Genomic DNA, 16,646 nt, shown 5'->3' on the forward strand with positions numbered 1-16,646 from the left:
TCGGGTAATTTACTAGTTACGGAGTATATTATTGTTTCAATTGAATTTTTATCTAAGGAGGAATTATTTAATTTTCAATTATTATGTTGTGTAGTCAAATTATTAGTCAAATTGATGATTGTATAGTAGGTGATAAGATGATATATCATTTTTTTTTTTTTTGAAAATTATCTATCGATTGTCACCTTGTTATTTAACTTTTACAATACTTGTGATTTGTGAATTGTTTACTTTATGGGTTTAATTGTTTAGAGATGGGTCATGTATTATGCTGGTGGTTATGGGGGTGGGGCCGGTGGCGATGAAGGGGGTGCTCATGGGGAAAACTGGCAAAGGAGGAAAAGAATAGAATCATCTAATATTGGAAATCTTTTACTATACTTGTTATAAATGGTCCATGCTATAATTATTTTGATAACACTTTAATTATTTTGGTAATACGTACAGTGTCTTTTTTTTTTTTGGGTGACCATTGCTATAATGATTGATAATACTTTATTTTGGTAATACGTATAGTGTTAATACAGTAAAAGAAGAGATGAATTAGTAAAGAGCTTGTCCACTTATAATAGCATCAAGTAAAGAACTTATCTATTTGAGATTCAATTATTACCACTACTTTAGCCAAATTCAAGCTACCACTAGTATGTAGACATTAGTGATTTACAAACCCCCCTCCTCTCCCCACACGGCCTCACACACACACCAAGGAAAAAGGAGGATATCGGGGTTGCATGTCTTTTATAAAAGTAAATAAGGAAAATAATTTAAATGGTGGAGTTTGGTTGCGTTGATTTGAGGATAAATACTATATACATAAGAAACGTAGCGTATATATTTATGTACTTATTTTGATTATTTATATCTTTCATGCATGAAACTAATAATTTTAAAGTGCTCTTGATCATAGTGTAATGGCTGGTAGGGTAGCATGGTCTGATGACAGCACAGAATTTTTTTTGGACATATGCTTGGAGATGAAAGCGGGTGGACTATCAAAGGTTAATTGGGATAGAATAGTGAGTACTTTGAACGTTAAAAGTGGGAAGAATTTCAATATTAAACAAGCAAGAAATCATTGGGATGATTTAAGGAAGAGGTTCAAAATTTGGAATGAAATGGAACTCAATTGGACCGGTCTTACATTTGATCCTATTACTGGTTGTCCTGTAGTTGAACAAGATGATAGGTGGAATATATTTGTGAACGTACGACATTTTGTTTATCCATTTTGTTGCATTATGACCTCTACAATGCTAATTTATTTTAAAATTTAATTAATCGAAATTTTGTGCATTTATGCAGAAATATAAAGGTATGCTAGCGAGATTCCTAAGGAGACCATTGCCTCATCTAGAGAAGTTACGGGCACTTTTTTCAGGGTCTTTTGCTACTAGCAAATGGAGTTTTTCTCCAGGATTAGGTGGGGAACAGATTGGTAAAGAAAATGAGGAAAGGTCTGGGACAGTGATGAAAATATAGGAGATATGGAAATAAGTAGGGGAATAAATAATTCGGATGATGAACAGAGCATTTCACCTCCTAAAAGTACCTCGTTGGGGAAACGTAAGAGTGATGGGTGTACTAGTAAACTTAAAAAAAACAAGAGTAGTAACATTGACTCTTGTATAGAGTTGTTGAAAATGTCTATTGAAACTAATTGTAAGCAAGGGAGTGGTAATAAGTATAAAGATGTTTCAGACGCTCTATACAATATTGAGGCTATTGTTCAACAAGGAGAAGGATTTATTTACCAATGTATGAATTTTCTTCATCATGGCGATAATGCAGATTTCTTCTTAGGTCTCCGAAGTGATGATTAGAAGATAATGTATTTGAAGACAACATTTCAAGATCCAACATTGGGTGGTCCTTAATTAGGTTTTTTGGGGTGATGAGTATATGAAGTTAACTTTGTCTTATGTTTTCCTATGACTTGTTTTGCACTTTCATATGTTCTTTGTTAGTTATTTGATGTTGTTCTAGTTTTAATTAAGGTTCCACATATGAAGCTACTATTTTTTCTGACCTTTAGGTTTAAGTAGCTTCATATGATGCTATTGCTTTTCAGGTGATCTAATTAAGAAGCTTTAGCCTTTATTTTAAAAGTCATTGTTGATTTTATTTTACAAATTGAATAATGTTGGTATTTTGTTGGTTTATGTTGTAGAATGGATAACACACTTCCAATGTGCTTGACAATTATCGCATTGGAAGAGCTAAAGAGACTTTACACCAATTGAGAGATTGCCTCTAAGGTTAGGTGGAGAATCTGGTAGCGAATACATAAATAGACTACTACATGCCCTCCTGATTTATGCAAAGAACAATTGAGATTAGATAGAAACATATTTGTGGATCTTGTTACTTGCATGAAAAATAAAAATTTATTATCGGATGGTCGTTACATATCTGTGGCTGAGCAATTAGGAATATTTTTATATATCATGGCTAAAGGCAGTTCTTATCGTAATGCTGCCGGTCGATTTCAGCATTCTATTGCAACAATTGGGTTGTACTTTAAACAAGTACTGGAAGCAATGGTTCATTTGTCTACCGTGATCATAAGACCATACCAAAGTTTGACCGTGGTGCCAAAAAAAATAGGTGACAGCACAAAATATTGGCCATATTTCAAGGTATTAAGAAACATTATTATTATCTTGCATTGTCATTATATTATTTTATGCATATGCAATATATAATCACTTATAAAATGTATCCTAAATGTTAATGAACTATTAGGATTGTGTTGGAGCATTGGATGGGACTCATATAAATGCAGTTGTAAGCGATGATGATGGTGTGGCACATCGAGGGCGTAAAGGAAAAAAAACATGGAATGTTTTGGCTGCCTGTTCCTTTGATAGGCTTTTCACGTTTATCAACGTTGGATTTGAAGGTAGTGCTCATGATATTACTGTATGGAACCATTGCTTAACTGTACCAAAATTTCGATTTCCCCATCCACCTCCAGGTATAATTTAAAATAGTGTATGTTTTTACTCCATACATGACACTATACTAATATGTTGTATAACTTTATTTTGTAACAGGAAAATATTATCTAGTAGATTCTGGATATCCGAATACCGTTGGATATTTGAGTCCAATAAAAGAAAAAGATATTAGAACCCATTTGCCTGAATTTCGAAATGGTCCACCACCACAAGGCATGCTTGAACTTTTTAATTATCTTCACTCTTCACTTCGAACAACAATCGAGAGATGTTTTGGACAATTAAAAGGTCGATGGAAAATATTGACAATGATGCCACAAATGGACACTAAACATCAATTGGCAATTATGGTTGCTACATTCACACTTCACAATTTTATTCGATTACATGAGTTGGATATACCCATTGATAGTGGTATAGAAATCGAACCAAGAGCAGATTATGATTTGTTTAACGAGAATCGTAAAGCTGTAATGAAAGAAGTACAACTTAATATAGCGAAGGAAATTTGGAACGTCTTGTAATGAAAATTATATTTGTAAACGTTTATGATTTGGAGCTTATAATGAAATTTTAATTATTATCGTTTATTGTTTGTGCTATTTAATAACATAGACAATGTTGTTAGTTCAAACAAACGATAAAATCAAATCCGATACATCACAAATCAATAATAATAATAATAATAAATAATAAATAATAAATAATAATAATAATAATAATTTGATCTGAACTTATTTTTTCTGATCTGATCTAAACTTATTTTTTCTGATCTGATCTGATTTGAACTTACTTTTCCTGATCTGATCTGATCTGAACTTATTTTTTCTGATCTGATCTGATCTGAACTTATTTTTTCTGATCTGAACTTATTTTTTCTGAAATAAGTAAAAAATAAGGTGAACTAAATAGGGCCTAAACATCCTTCCACTCCTTATTCCTCTGGAGCTTTGGAGAATTGGAGTTAGGAAGGAGTAAGATCATTTTTGGATGATAATTACTGTACTTAATAAAGATATTAGCAATTATTGTCGTGGGTCGTTGGGGGTAGTGTCTGTTATTCTCCGTAAATAATAAGAATATGTGGAGTATACTAAAGCAATAAAGATGAGTGATCTTCGGAGCATATTTATTATTAAATTGTTTAGATGAAAATTTGTCAAACAAGTGGATAGATGGTTTAAGGATGGAGTGGTGCACCATCCGAAGCCTATCTAACTCGTATGTCACCTACTTCTCATCCATTTTATTTGGGTTTTCATCCAATTATTAGTAAAGCAAGTGATAGATTAGATCGACATCTATCCATTCAATTTACTATTGGTGTTTACTTGTGCAAAGAGAATGGGAGTAAAGTGGCATTGTGTACACTTAAGCTAGCTCCCTCACTGAACTACATGAACTTCTTGATACCTTTTAGGAAAAATTATCAAAAATAATACAAACTTTGAGCGGTCCGCTAAACTCAATCTTTTAATTAATAATTTATGAATAACACAAACTTTGGAGAGTATTCGCTATAAACAGGCTATAATTGGTTGGTGACTTAATTAGGGGGAAGTAGTAATGGAGGAATGTTATGCATGTAGAAATGCATAACAAGGGTCATTCATGTAATTACATATATATACGAGAGTGGTATCATTGGATGATCAAATAATATCACTGAACATATGGTGATACTACATATGCATATAATGGTATTATATATGCATTCAGTTGTACTAAATTTATGCATAAATAGTATCACTAAAGATTCAATGGTACTATATAAACTTACAGTGGAACAATCAGCATGTGGTCCCCCATCACGTGAGACAATCTGACCAAAAAATAGGTGGGGTCCACCTACAAACCTTTATTCCTATCTCTTTCTCCTCTTTTCTCTCTCTCTACCATGTGTTTTTAGAATATTTTAATCATTGTTATTTATTTACAAATACATAACATTTTTCCCTTTAAAATTCCTCCTTGATTAATAGGTATATTGGACACGTGTCGTTATTCTATTGGTTTGACATTTTAATTTTTTTTTATTTTGTTTAATGTTTTTAATGTTTATTTTATTATGTTATTAATATAATTATTTAAAAAAAAAAAAACCAACCCCCTCCCCTACCAGCCACTCCTTCCTTGCCGCCCGGACCTCCAACGACCCCCGGTCGGCACCCCAGCCCCCTCCCCTGCGCCGACAACACCAACCCCAGCATCCCTACCCCTCCCCGACTCCTACCCACCACGTAAAACAACGAAACCCCCACCAAAACCTCCAATCGCTTTTTCCCCCACCTTGAAACCCTAGTGGCTAGGGTTTTCGAGGGTTGGGAAAGGGGCGCTTGGGGGTGAGGGGGTGAGGGAGGGAGTTTCATGGTTTTTTTGGGGAAGGGAGGGGGATTTCGTTGGTGGTTCGAAGGGAGGGGAATGGGGTTTCGGTGATGGTGTTTCGAGGGAGGGGGGGCAACGACGACAGCAGGTAGGAATGGTCGATGGGCCGGCGGGGTAGATGGGCTGGCACCGTCGGGGGCTTTGGGGAGGGTAGCTGTTGATGGGGGAAGTAGAGTTGGTTGGTGGGGGAAGCAGAGGTGGCTGGTGGTGAGGGAGGGAAAGTTTTTTTTTTTTTTTTAAAATAAAATTATTTTAATAATTTAATTATTAATTAACTATAAATAAAGCTTGAATTAGGAGTTAATTAAATTCTTAAATGAATTTATAAAAATATAAAATGTTAACTGATTATTTAGGTTATAGGTAAAATATCTCATTTAAAGCGGATACTCTCCAAAGTTTGCATTATTCAGAAAAAATCAAAAGATTAACTTGTTTTTGGCGGACTATTCAAAATTTGTAATATTTTTAACAATTTTGAATTCATATTATTATTATTATCATTATTATTATTATTATTATTATTATTATTATTATTATTATTATAATTATAATAATTATTATTATATTATTATTATTATTATTATTATATTATTATTATTATTATTATTATTATTATTATTATAAAGCAAAGACATACTTCTCTCAAAGGACAGCTTACTATCTCATATATATTGATATGCCTGCATATAATGAATCATATCACGTCGCTGTAACATATTTACCGCACAATTAGTTCCTTGATATACATAGACAAGAATTTCCTATACCGTTCCAATTTTATCAGATTTCTTCGAAGAGACCACATAGACGAGAATTAACAATGGAGAAATGGCCAAAGTAGCTGTTTGATATCATCCCTTATAGTCTTTATTTATGTAAAGATCAATAATACCAAGAATATCGAAGACTAGAAAGGAGCAGTAACAGGCTCCTTTTGCCTAACTTCATCAGGGGACTGAATTAAAGGAGTGTTGCATAAGCAATGGTGTGACTTTTCTATTTTATTCTTTTCTTCCTTGATGCATTCATCAACGTTACTAGTGGCATCAACTCCGATTATATCATTATTTCCTTCAGTAATCTGCTCCATTCCCTCCCTCAATCCCTGCAACAATAATAATCAATTGCTAAAGTTATAAAATTAAATGTTTTGCTAACAAAAGAAATTATAAAATTAGAAGGGGAAATGGATTGATATTCTCCCCATGAAATTATCTAATATTAATACAATTTATTGAGTTAATGTCATATCTTGTCATCGACTCTTTATTGAGTTAATGTCATATCTTGTCATCGAGTCTCTATTCTCATTTTGACAATTCTTACTAGCACTCGTAGTATATTATAATCAAAGCATATCGCAAACAAGTGAAACAACTACTATTGCTTGACGCCTAGACCATGTAACTACGTAGTATTTATTTTTACTAGGAATACATTTCTATTAGTGGAAGACCGGAAGGTAATTGATTCATCTAACACTTAATCAATCAATTCACAAGTAAACTACCAACTGTTTAGGGGCATTTTTAAGGTGCACCAGTATACAGTGTCACACTGTCTACCCGACAGCCCACAAAATTAACTGTTGGCCCAATTTAATATAGCATAAATACATGCATTATTGGGCCATACGTGGGCTGGCCCAATTAAAATCAAGAAAATCAGAGAAGTTTTTGAAAATGTAATAATTATGGGCTTTACCTGAACGAAGACTTCTGAGGCGATTTCTGGCTCCAAATTTTGTATTGCTACTGCCTGTTCCTACGACATAAAAAACTTCATCTTAAGTAAAATTTTGAAACTTTAATTGATAAAAACTAAAAAGTATACATGTATCCGAAACCATCACAAGTATGTAGGTATTGAGATTTTCTTCAAAAGAATATATATATATATATATATATATATATATATATATATATATATATATATATATATATATATATATATATATATATATATATATATATATATATATATATATATATATATATATATATATGGTGTCACATTTATACGTGGTTTACAAAAGCAACAGCTTTAACTGCATTTGCCAATATTGCCATTCTTTGATATCATTCGCTCTCCTTTCTTCCTTTTTCACATTAACACACATTATTGTTATTTTTTAACGATTAGATTAGAAGAAATTTAACATATTTATGACTTAAGCCTTTTGGTCTTTTAAAATCCCACAATACTATAATTAATAAGACTTAACATTTTTATATTGAAGTAGCAATTAAACAAGTTCAACCACTCTGTTAACTAGAAAAAGTTTGTAATTGTTGCATATAATGTGTATATACAATTATGGATGTTAAATTAAAACCTACTACACAAACTCTGTAATTAATACAATTTGAAGTCAAAGTAATTGCCTCAATAACTGAATAAATAAAACCCAAAATTGTTTAAGTCATAGTGTCTCAATATAAAATTTTAGATTGATTCTATACTATACCTACATGCATATTGAAAACAATTAAGCTTAATACTACATATACTCTCTTTTAATATATAAATAAAATTTAGCAAAAAACATAGGAAAAATAATTAAACACTTTTTATCTTCAATACTAAATGTGTAGTAGGAGAGAAGAATTTACCTTAACATGGTTAATCTGTACTGGACTCAAGGTCTTAGGCTCCATTTCTATGGCACAAGGCACACAAGCCATGACAACAACGACGACAACGACAAAGACTACTTATTAAGCAACTAGTTGATTAGTTTAGTTTTTTAGCATCACCTTTCAAATAACTACATACTACCAATTTTTTCTTCAAATTCCGTAGCTTATATAGGGAGTACATAAATAACTTAGGTGTGTCATAATTTGTATAGTTCTCTATATTTCTATAAAGTTCACGAGATTTTAGTTTGCCTTAATAAAAAGACTATTAAGAAAAGGACATACAACCAATAAGAAGATAACCTAAGGTGTACTGTGTTCATTCGCATCTCGTGCCCTAACATAAATGATAATTTTGTGCAAAAAGCTAAGGTAATTGGTTGATTTTTATGTTATAGAAGTATATCAACTTCACAAGGCATTTTCACCAGCTGTTTAACTTTTTTATTTTTCAACTATATCTCTATGTATGGTTACATTTATAGCCTCTTCTTGCAAGCAAATTAGCTGTAATGCTGCTGGAATTTTTGTGGAATATGTAACATACTTGCCTTTTTTTTTTTTTGGTAAATAGAAAATTTCATTATCAAAAGGAGCTGCAAAGCAGCAAAACAGGAATACAAAAAGCCCGAAGGCCTAAACTCCGAAACACCAAAAGCCCCTAAGGGCAAACAACCACCAGCCAAGGACCAAAGGCCATCTTCTAGGAAGGGTTCCAAAGAACCTTGGGCCAAACACGGCTCTTCTTAACTCAATGGAAAGGAGCTACCCTCTAGGAGGATTACCCAAAACCAAAGGAACAGGACAACAACTAGCCCAAAAGCTTACTAAAAATGAACCAACATAATAGAAAAAGAAGAAGCTAAAGCCCAAAACAGCAAATAAAAGCCAAAAGGCCAGCAACAATTGGCAGCACACTTCAGGCAGCAAGCAGAGAACAAACAAGCAACAAGCAGCACAGAACACACTAGCAGCCTGAACCAGCAAAGAACAGCCAGCAACAGCACATACAGCAAAGCCACAAGCCACAACAACAGCAATGCAAAAAACAGAAACAACAACTAGAAACTAGCAGCCTGCAAGAAGCCAGAAACAGCACCAGAAGCCAGCAACAGCTGGTACACCTGCAGGCAGCAGAGAACAGAAACCAAACAGGCAACAAGCAACACAGAAGCCAATAGAGACACAACAACATAAACCAGCAGCAGAATAGCCTGCACATAACTCAGCAATTGAACAGCAGCAGACTAACCAGCAGCCAGCAGCATGCAACAAGCAGACAACAGGCACACAACAATAGCATGCAGTAAGCAGTAGACAGCAAATACACTAAGCACACCAGCAGCACCAACAAGCCAACCAGCTCAAACTAGACAGCAACACCAAATAATTAGACAGCAGCCTGAACCAGCAGTGATCCAGCCTAGCACACTGAATCGGAACGGTAGCAGCAGGGCAAAAAGAAATAACAACAGCTAGCAACACCTGCAAAGAGCCAAAAACAAAACACAAAAGCCAGCAGCACCTGGCACACAAGCTGCAGACAACAGAACAGAGAACAGAAAGGCAGCAACCATCACATAATCAAACAGAAGCCACAACAACAGCTCAAATTAGCAGCAAGCGGACTAAACCACCGGCTAAACAGCCCCTTAGCATTTAATCATGAGATATTTCCGAGCTCCTTTGGAGAATCTACAAGCAACTCTAAACACAATATTCCGAAACTCGGAAGTAGCATCGACACAAGAACCATTAAACATGGTTGAGTTACGTTGAATCCAAATGCTATAGACCGTTTCAGCAAAAAATATTAAGAATAAGTTCTTCCTCTCACCCGCTTTCCTACAATATCTTAAGGCCCAATCAACCTCCAATTAAAAGCTTTGAATAGACTTACTAATATGAAGCAAATCAAGCACCTTCTGCCAAATATTGCTAGAATAAGGATACCCGAAGAAAAGGTGTTGAACACTCTCGGGCTCACTCAAACAAAGCAAGCACACATGATCGCAACTGATTCTCCAAGAAATCAACCTATCTTTGGTTAGCATCCTATTCAAGATAGCCAACCACAAAATGAAAATACTCTTAGGAGAAGCTTCATTGTTGCACACAAGCCTCTTCCAACTCACTTTGGGACATTGTTGTCTAATAGCACTATAAACTTTCTTGATTTGAACTTTACCATTGTGCTTCACAACATCCTAACCACCACAACTCTCAATAACCTCCCTACATTTGAGGATCTTCTTTAAGACCCAAGAACATTTCTGGGGGGGGGGGGAAGTAGTCCAAATGTCTTTATCCTTGAAATAATAGATATGAACCCACCTCACCCAAAGAGTATCCGCCTTATTGCAAATGTCCCACAAGTTTTTACAAACCGCTGCAATGTTCCAATCCTCCAAGGCAAGGATTTTCCAACCTCCACTAGCCTTAGGAAGGCAAATTTGATTCCAAGCTACAAGAGCTTTTTTTGTTGGGTTAGAATTCCCAGACCATAGAAAATAGCGAAACCTAGCCTCAATTTCTTTTATGATTTTCTTAGGAAGAATGAAGATTTGAGACCAATAGGTTTGCATTCCAAACAACACACTACGAATGAGCTAAAGTCGCCGCCATAAGGTAAGAACCTCACCGCCCAACTATCAACTCTTGAAGTTATTTTTGAAACCAAAGGCTTACACTAAGCCACAAAGAGCTTTTTAGATGACAAGGGCACACCCAAATACCTAAAAGGAAGACACCCAGCACTCATACCAAGAACATGGAGAAAAAGGGCCTTTTCATCCTCAGAAATCCCACCAAAATAAGCCTCACTATTATCCAAATTAGCAGAAAGATCAAAAGCACCAGAAAATTTCAAAAAAGCTTGCATTAAAAGATCAAGGGAAGTCAAATCAGCTCTAGCAAACAATAGAAGGTCATCAGCAAACATAAGGTGCGTAAGCTTTAACTTTTCACATCTTGGGTGAAAATTGAAGTTAGGATTAGAGCTCAAATCATGAAGGCACTTGGACAAATATTCCATGCTGATAGCAAATAAGAAGGGAGACAAAGGATCACCTTTCCTCAAGCCCTTCTTAGATTTAAATGGCTTCGAAGGAGCACCATTGATAAGAATAGAAAAAGTAACCGCGGTGATGCAACCAAGAACCCACTTAATAAACAAGCTAGGAAAACCAAGCTCACAAAGTACAACCTCAAGGAAATCCCACTCAACAGAATCATAGACTTTTTTTTAGGTCCACTTTAATCATGCACCTAGGAGAGATGAACTTGTGAGTGTAACCTTTTATTAACTCATAGCCAAAAGGATGTTATCACCAATATGCTTCCCAGGAATGAAACCAGCCTGGGCATCTTCCACAACCTCACAAATGACCCACCCAAGTCTTGCAGTTATGATTCTAGACACAATTTTATAAACAACAGAGCAACAAGCAATGGGTCTAAAATCTTTCTCATAAGAAGCATTAAGAACTTTGGGCACCAGGGTAACAGTTGTGCAATTCCACTGAGGGGGCATCACACCAGTGGCAAAGAAATCAAACACAGCAGCATAAATATCAGACTTAATAAACTCTTAAGCATGCTTAAAGAATTTAGCATTAAAACCATCAATACCAGGAGCTTTATCATCAGATATACCTTTAAGAGCCTGATCAATCTCATCACAAGAAACATGAGTAATCAGGAAATGCTGAGAAAAGGGAGAAAGCTGCTTACCAGACCTCAAAGTAGCCAAATTAACACAAGGCAAAGAACCAGAACAAGAGCCTAACAGAGACTTATAAAAATCAAGGATCTCCTACTCAATATCAGAAGGGGTACGAAGCAAAACATGGTGCTCATTGAGAAGAGAGTCAATTCTATTCCTTGCTTGCCTATGCTTCATCACAGAAAAGAAGTATTTGGAATTTGAATCTCCAAGCTTAACCCATTCAACTCTAGATTTTTGCTTCCATATGCTCTCTTGAACATTTCTCCAATACTTAAGCTTCTGAATAGCCTCATCTTCTCGAAATAGCAGCTCAGGATCATTAAAGTTCACAACAAGTTGGCTTTGAATGTGACAAAGCTCATCAGCAGCTTGATCAATTTTCCCCTCAATATTCCCAAAGGATCTAGAGTTCAACTCCTTGAGTCTAGTTTTAACTTTCTTAAGTTTCAACCAAACTCTAACCATTTTTCTCCCCAAGAATTGAAATTGCCAAGCATCCTAACACATTTCTGAAAATCAACATGGGTGAGCATACAGTTCAAAAACCTAAAAGGCTTTCCTTTCCCAGGGTGAGAAAGGAAAACCTCATAGAGTAAAGGAGAGTGGTCCGAAAGAGAAGGAGGCAAATACATGGCCTCAACATTACCAAACTGTTCCAACTACTCTGATTCACAAGCCCCCTATCAATTCTAGATTGAGTGCGAACCTCGGTGTGAGACTTGTTGGACCAAGAGTATAAAGCACCTTTACTCTTAATTTCAACCAACTCCACAACTTCCAAGAATCTTTGAAAATCCCTAGTTTCATAATCAGAGACAAGGCTTCCATTAACCCGATCCTCATCATGTAACACGTAATTGAAGTCACCAGAACATAACCAGGGAATAGAAAAGGGGCCTAACCTTGAAACCCCCTAGATATTAATTTACCTATCTAGATATTTTTAATAGTCATTCGCTTATTCCCTTCTTCTCAAAATAATATTGTTCCTACTTTGACAGTGATTTTCATAATGAAATAGTAGTATCAAATAAAAATAATAGTACATTTAAAAACAGAAGGGGTACAAAGAGAGGCACGGGTCAAGTGATAGCTTAGGTATGGTGTGGTAGGAGATTGAATCCTAGTGTTAGGGGGGATTGGGGAAGTTATTATAGAGTGTTAAACCTTTGGGTATAGGCCTAACTCCCTAAGAAAGGGAAAATTATAGGATAATGTGTAATCTAAAATTGCCCTATATTTAAAGAATGGACAAGATCTATTTGATCGATGTGGTGATCAATACACTAATACTTGTTTGATCAGATGATCTTGTTATGTATTTGTAAAATGGAGATTTATCAAATGTGTAAAAAATTATTGTTGTCTTAATGTAACATCTCGTGAGTTACTTCTTTGATTTATTGATTGTCAATCAAATTGTTTAAAGAGCCTCAATTGAAAACAAAGATTTAATTGATGTAAGGCCGAATAAATGGTATCAGAGCGAATGATTCAGTTGGATAAACGCAATAATGCATGCTAGGAATATCGAGCTACCTCATAGAATGACCTGTTAAACAAAGATTTAGAGCGGGTAACCGTTGATACATGAACAACAATTAAACATCACGATTCGTTGTTGTAAATTTTAAGCAACTAAGAATAGCTCAGACTCTTGTAGGCACTGTGCATTGACTACTATCATGACATACAGATGTAGCAATGGAAGTCTCCAGGTATTACAAAACCAACTAGAATTTTCTATTATGTACATGTCTTATTAATAATTAGTTTTGTCCTAGAGATGGTATTGAGTGATAATTAAATTACGAATATGAAGAAGTATTACCATTTATGGATATTGCCATTTATATGAAGGATAAGAATGTGGACCTAAAGGAAATGGATCTTTTGGATAAAAACAAATAGAAGTTTTTTTTGGACAAACAATATTTCTTTTTCATTTATTTTTACATTGAAAGAACAGATAAAAACAAAAAATGATTCAACCTCAGACCCATTTGAATGTAGCAGACAACAGCGGGGCTCGAGAATTGATGTGTATTCGAATCATAGGAGCTAGCAACCGCCGATATGCTCGTATTGGTGACGTTATTGTTGCTGTGATTAAAGAAGCAATACCCAACACGCCCTTAGAAAGATCAGAAGTGATCAGAGCTGTAATTGTACGTACCTGTAAAGAACTCAAACGCGCCAACGGTATGATAATAGGATATGATGACAATGCCGCAGTTATCATTGATCAAGAACGAAATCCAAAAGGAACTCGAATTTTTGGTGCAATTGCCAGGGAATTGAGACAAAACTTTACTAAAATAGTTTCATTAGCTCCTGAGGTATTATAAGATGAGAAGTAGGGTATTTGACTGAAAAACAATAGGAGATTGTGTATCACGTATATATCTTTCATTTTGAAGTTTTTTATAATTAAAAATTGAATACTAAACTAAAAAAAAGGCATGTTGATTATATCAAATTTTTGGGGAACCACTTATTTTAGTTCATCATGAGTAGGGACACTATTGCTGATATAATAACCTCGATACGAAATGTAGAATCCATTTTTGTTCCTTCATTCCAGACAAAACCCCCTTAAAGTATCAACTAATAGAGGAATGATATTAGACAAGCTGTCTTTTCTCTTTTTTTGTTCACAAATCGAAAATTTTGGATCCAATTCAGATAGTATAGGGATTACCATATATAACATTAAATTTCTCCGCCAATTCGTTCTAGTCAAGCCTCTCGATCCGTCATTATACCTCTAGAGGTAGAAAGAATTGCAATCCCCATTCCACCTAAAATTCTAGGAATTCGTTGATAGTTCGAATAAATTCGTAGACCAGGTCGACTGATCCTTTTTAAATGGAAAGTATTTTTATAAGGCGTTTTCTTATTTCGTCTATGTCGCAGAGTTAAAACCAAAAAGTAGGTTCTTTAATATATTTAGAATTATTATCATCAATTCTTTCATTTTGATAGGTTTTGTGATTCCATGGATTATATCTATTTGCACAAATACCTCGACGACTCCCACCCGTTAATATATAGAGTCCAATAAGCATATCTTGGGTTGGTACGGAAATGGGATATATTATTTTTGTAATATTACATACTATCTATCTCTTTGATTATCATTTTTTTATTGTAAACATAATTCATTGATAAAAAAATCATACGACATTTATAAAGGAGATTTGACTTTAACTAATACGAACTCTTTGATTAACATTATGCTATACTTCATATGAAGTACATTATATACCGCATTTGTTTAATTAACCTTAATGGTTATATACACGCAATATAATAAGTTAGCTGTTGATGCATTGAAATAAAAAGTTGGCAAGGTTTTGGTAAATTGATACCTTAAAATGACAACTAACTACGAGTATAGTAAGGTGCATGCTCACTGTACCCCAAATTATACTCTGTATATAACAATAACATACAGTTTATTTAAGTTTATAGTACTTGAATTATACTTCATATATAACCAAGAGTACTACTTAAACATAAAATTTTCCCTATTGTCACACCATACACCCTATATAAGTTTATAGCTTCCTAAAAAAGAGAAACACACCGAGCACTTTCTCAAACAAAGAAACAAACAAACAACAAAAATCCACTTTAAAGGTTCAACTCAACCCAAATTTAAACTTGAAAACCCATATAGGGTTAGCGGGTTAGCCCAAAAAAACCGAAATTTCAAGTTACCCTTCTCCTTCAATTTGACCCACTGCCCGGTTAAAAGCCATACGAAACCCAACTTGACCCAATCAAAAAGCTCTACCACCACAATTTCTCCATACTACATTCACATGCAATTTAATTTTAGTCTTCCCATTAATATGAAAATGATAAACTTTTCAAACATGGGAAGCCTAAGTGCTAATTAATTAGTTTAATTAAAAATGCATGAAATCAAAATTAATTATTTTAATTACAATGCTAAGCAAGCTGGTGCCTAAGAATAATCACAGAGAGACATGGGCTGTGTCTATAGGTCTAGCCATGTGCCCACCCAGCCTAAGAGTCGTACGAACGTAGTAGTAGTTAGCAACTTCACCCTACTCTCCTCGTACACTTACCAATTATCAAATTTGTTTTATATATTTAAACCATGGCCATAATTTATGTTACATACCTTAATCATATAATATATAGTTAATTAATCACGTATTCATGTCTAAGATGTTTGGTAATATGCATGATTTTGTGTTATGAGCCTAATTAATAATGTTTGGGAAGAATGAATTAGCACATAAAAATGCTTACTTGGAGCTGATTCGACTCTATGATTGACTTTACAATTTGAAGATTTTTTTTCCAACTGGAATGCTTTGACCAAAATAATTCTGGTCTAATAATGCTTAGTACCTTAGTTTAGCAAGTGTTTTATTATTTAATTTACATAATTATTAGGTAATGATGCATTTTGGTCTAATTTGACTAATAATGTAACTAAACATGGGAGTTTAGGCTAGAAAGTAACGACCTTTAGGTATACTTCTAGTCTGGTTACAACTTCCAAATCCCAATTATTATGCAAAAATCTTTGTTATTCTAAAGTGATATAAAACCTAAATTCTTCACGCACTTATTGATAGGAATCAATTAAGAGTAAGTATAGTCTATCCCTTAAAATGTAAAATGAAAATAGAGATATATAGTCGAATATTTTCGATAAGCATTACATATTTACATCCATCATGCAATAATTATCACCTTTTCATGCAATGTTGATAGTGTAATATAATGATATACAATGTACATAATAACCATCTTATGATACTAAATAAGGAACTCCTCTATTCGTAACTGATTTTTGAATGGAAATTCCTTAGGCTCTTAATTAAGTTTTCATGGTAAATAAACATCCTCCTAACTTCCAATCAATCCGCATACTTGATTAGTGTCGATCAA

General features: G+C 34.3%; 2 protein-coding genes across 3 annotated transcripts; both read right to left on the bottom strand.

The window, feature by feature from the left end:
* Window positions 1–5,993: 5,993 nt before the first annotated feature.
* On the bottom strand, window positions 5,994–8,136 carry LOC110729811. Of its 2 annotated transcripts, none has more exons than XM_021909588.1 (3): window positions 7,961–8,136; window positions 7,053–7,106; window positions 5,994–6,453 (listed from the first exon to the last, which is right to left on the bottom strand). In XM_021909588.1, the coding sequence occupies exons 1-3, from the start codon at window positions 8,030–8,032 to the stop codon at window positions 6,256–6,258; spliced, it is 324 nt and encodes a 107-aa protein (XP_021765280.1). In that variant the 5' UTR covers window positions 8,033–8,136; the 3' UTR covers window positions 5,994–6,255. The 2 variants fall into 2 exon arrangements, with proteins under 2 accessions (XP_021765280.1, XP_021765279.1); XM_021909587.1 differs by having other exon boundaries at window positions 7,053–7,112.
* Window positions 8,137–8,752: 616 nt separating this feature from the next.
* On the bottom strand, window positions 8,753–12,179 carry LOC110729923. The gene is made up of 7 exons (XM_021909715.1): window positions 11,892–12,179; window positions 11,618–11,801; window positions 11,318–11,575; window positions 10,723–11,224; window positions 9,473–9,524; window positions 9,082–9,201; window positions 8,753–8,962 (listed from the first exon to the last, which is right to left on the bottom strand). The coding sequence occupies exons 1-7, from the start codon at window positions 12,177–12,179 to the stop codon at window positions 8,753–8,755; spliced, it is 1,614 nt and encodes a 537-aa protein (XP_021765407.1).
* Window positions 12,180–16,646: the final 4,467 nt, after the last annotated feature.

Source organism: Chenopodium quinoa, unplaced genomic scaffold, assembly GCF_001683475.1.
Source record: "Chenopodium quinoa cultivar QQ74 unplaced genomic scaffold, ASM168347v1, whole genome shotgun sequence".
Lineage (NCBI taxonomy): Eukaryota > Viridiplantae > Streptophyta > Magnoliopsida > Caryophyllales > Amaranthaceae > Chenopodium > Chenopodium quinoa.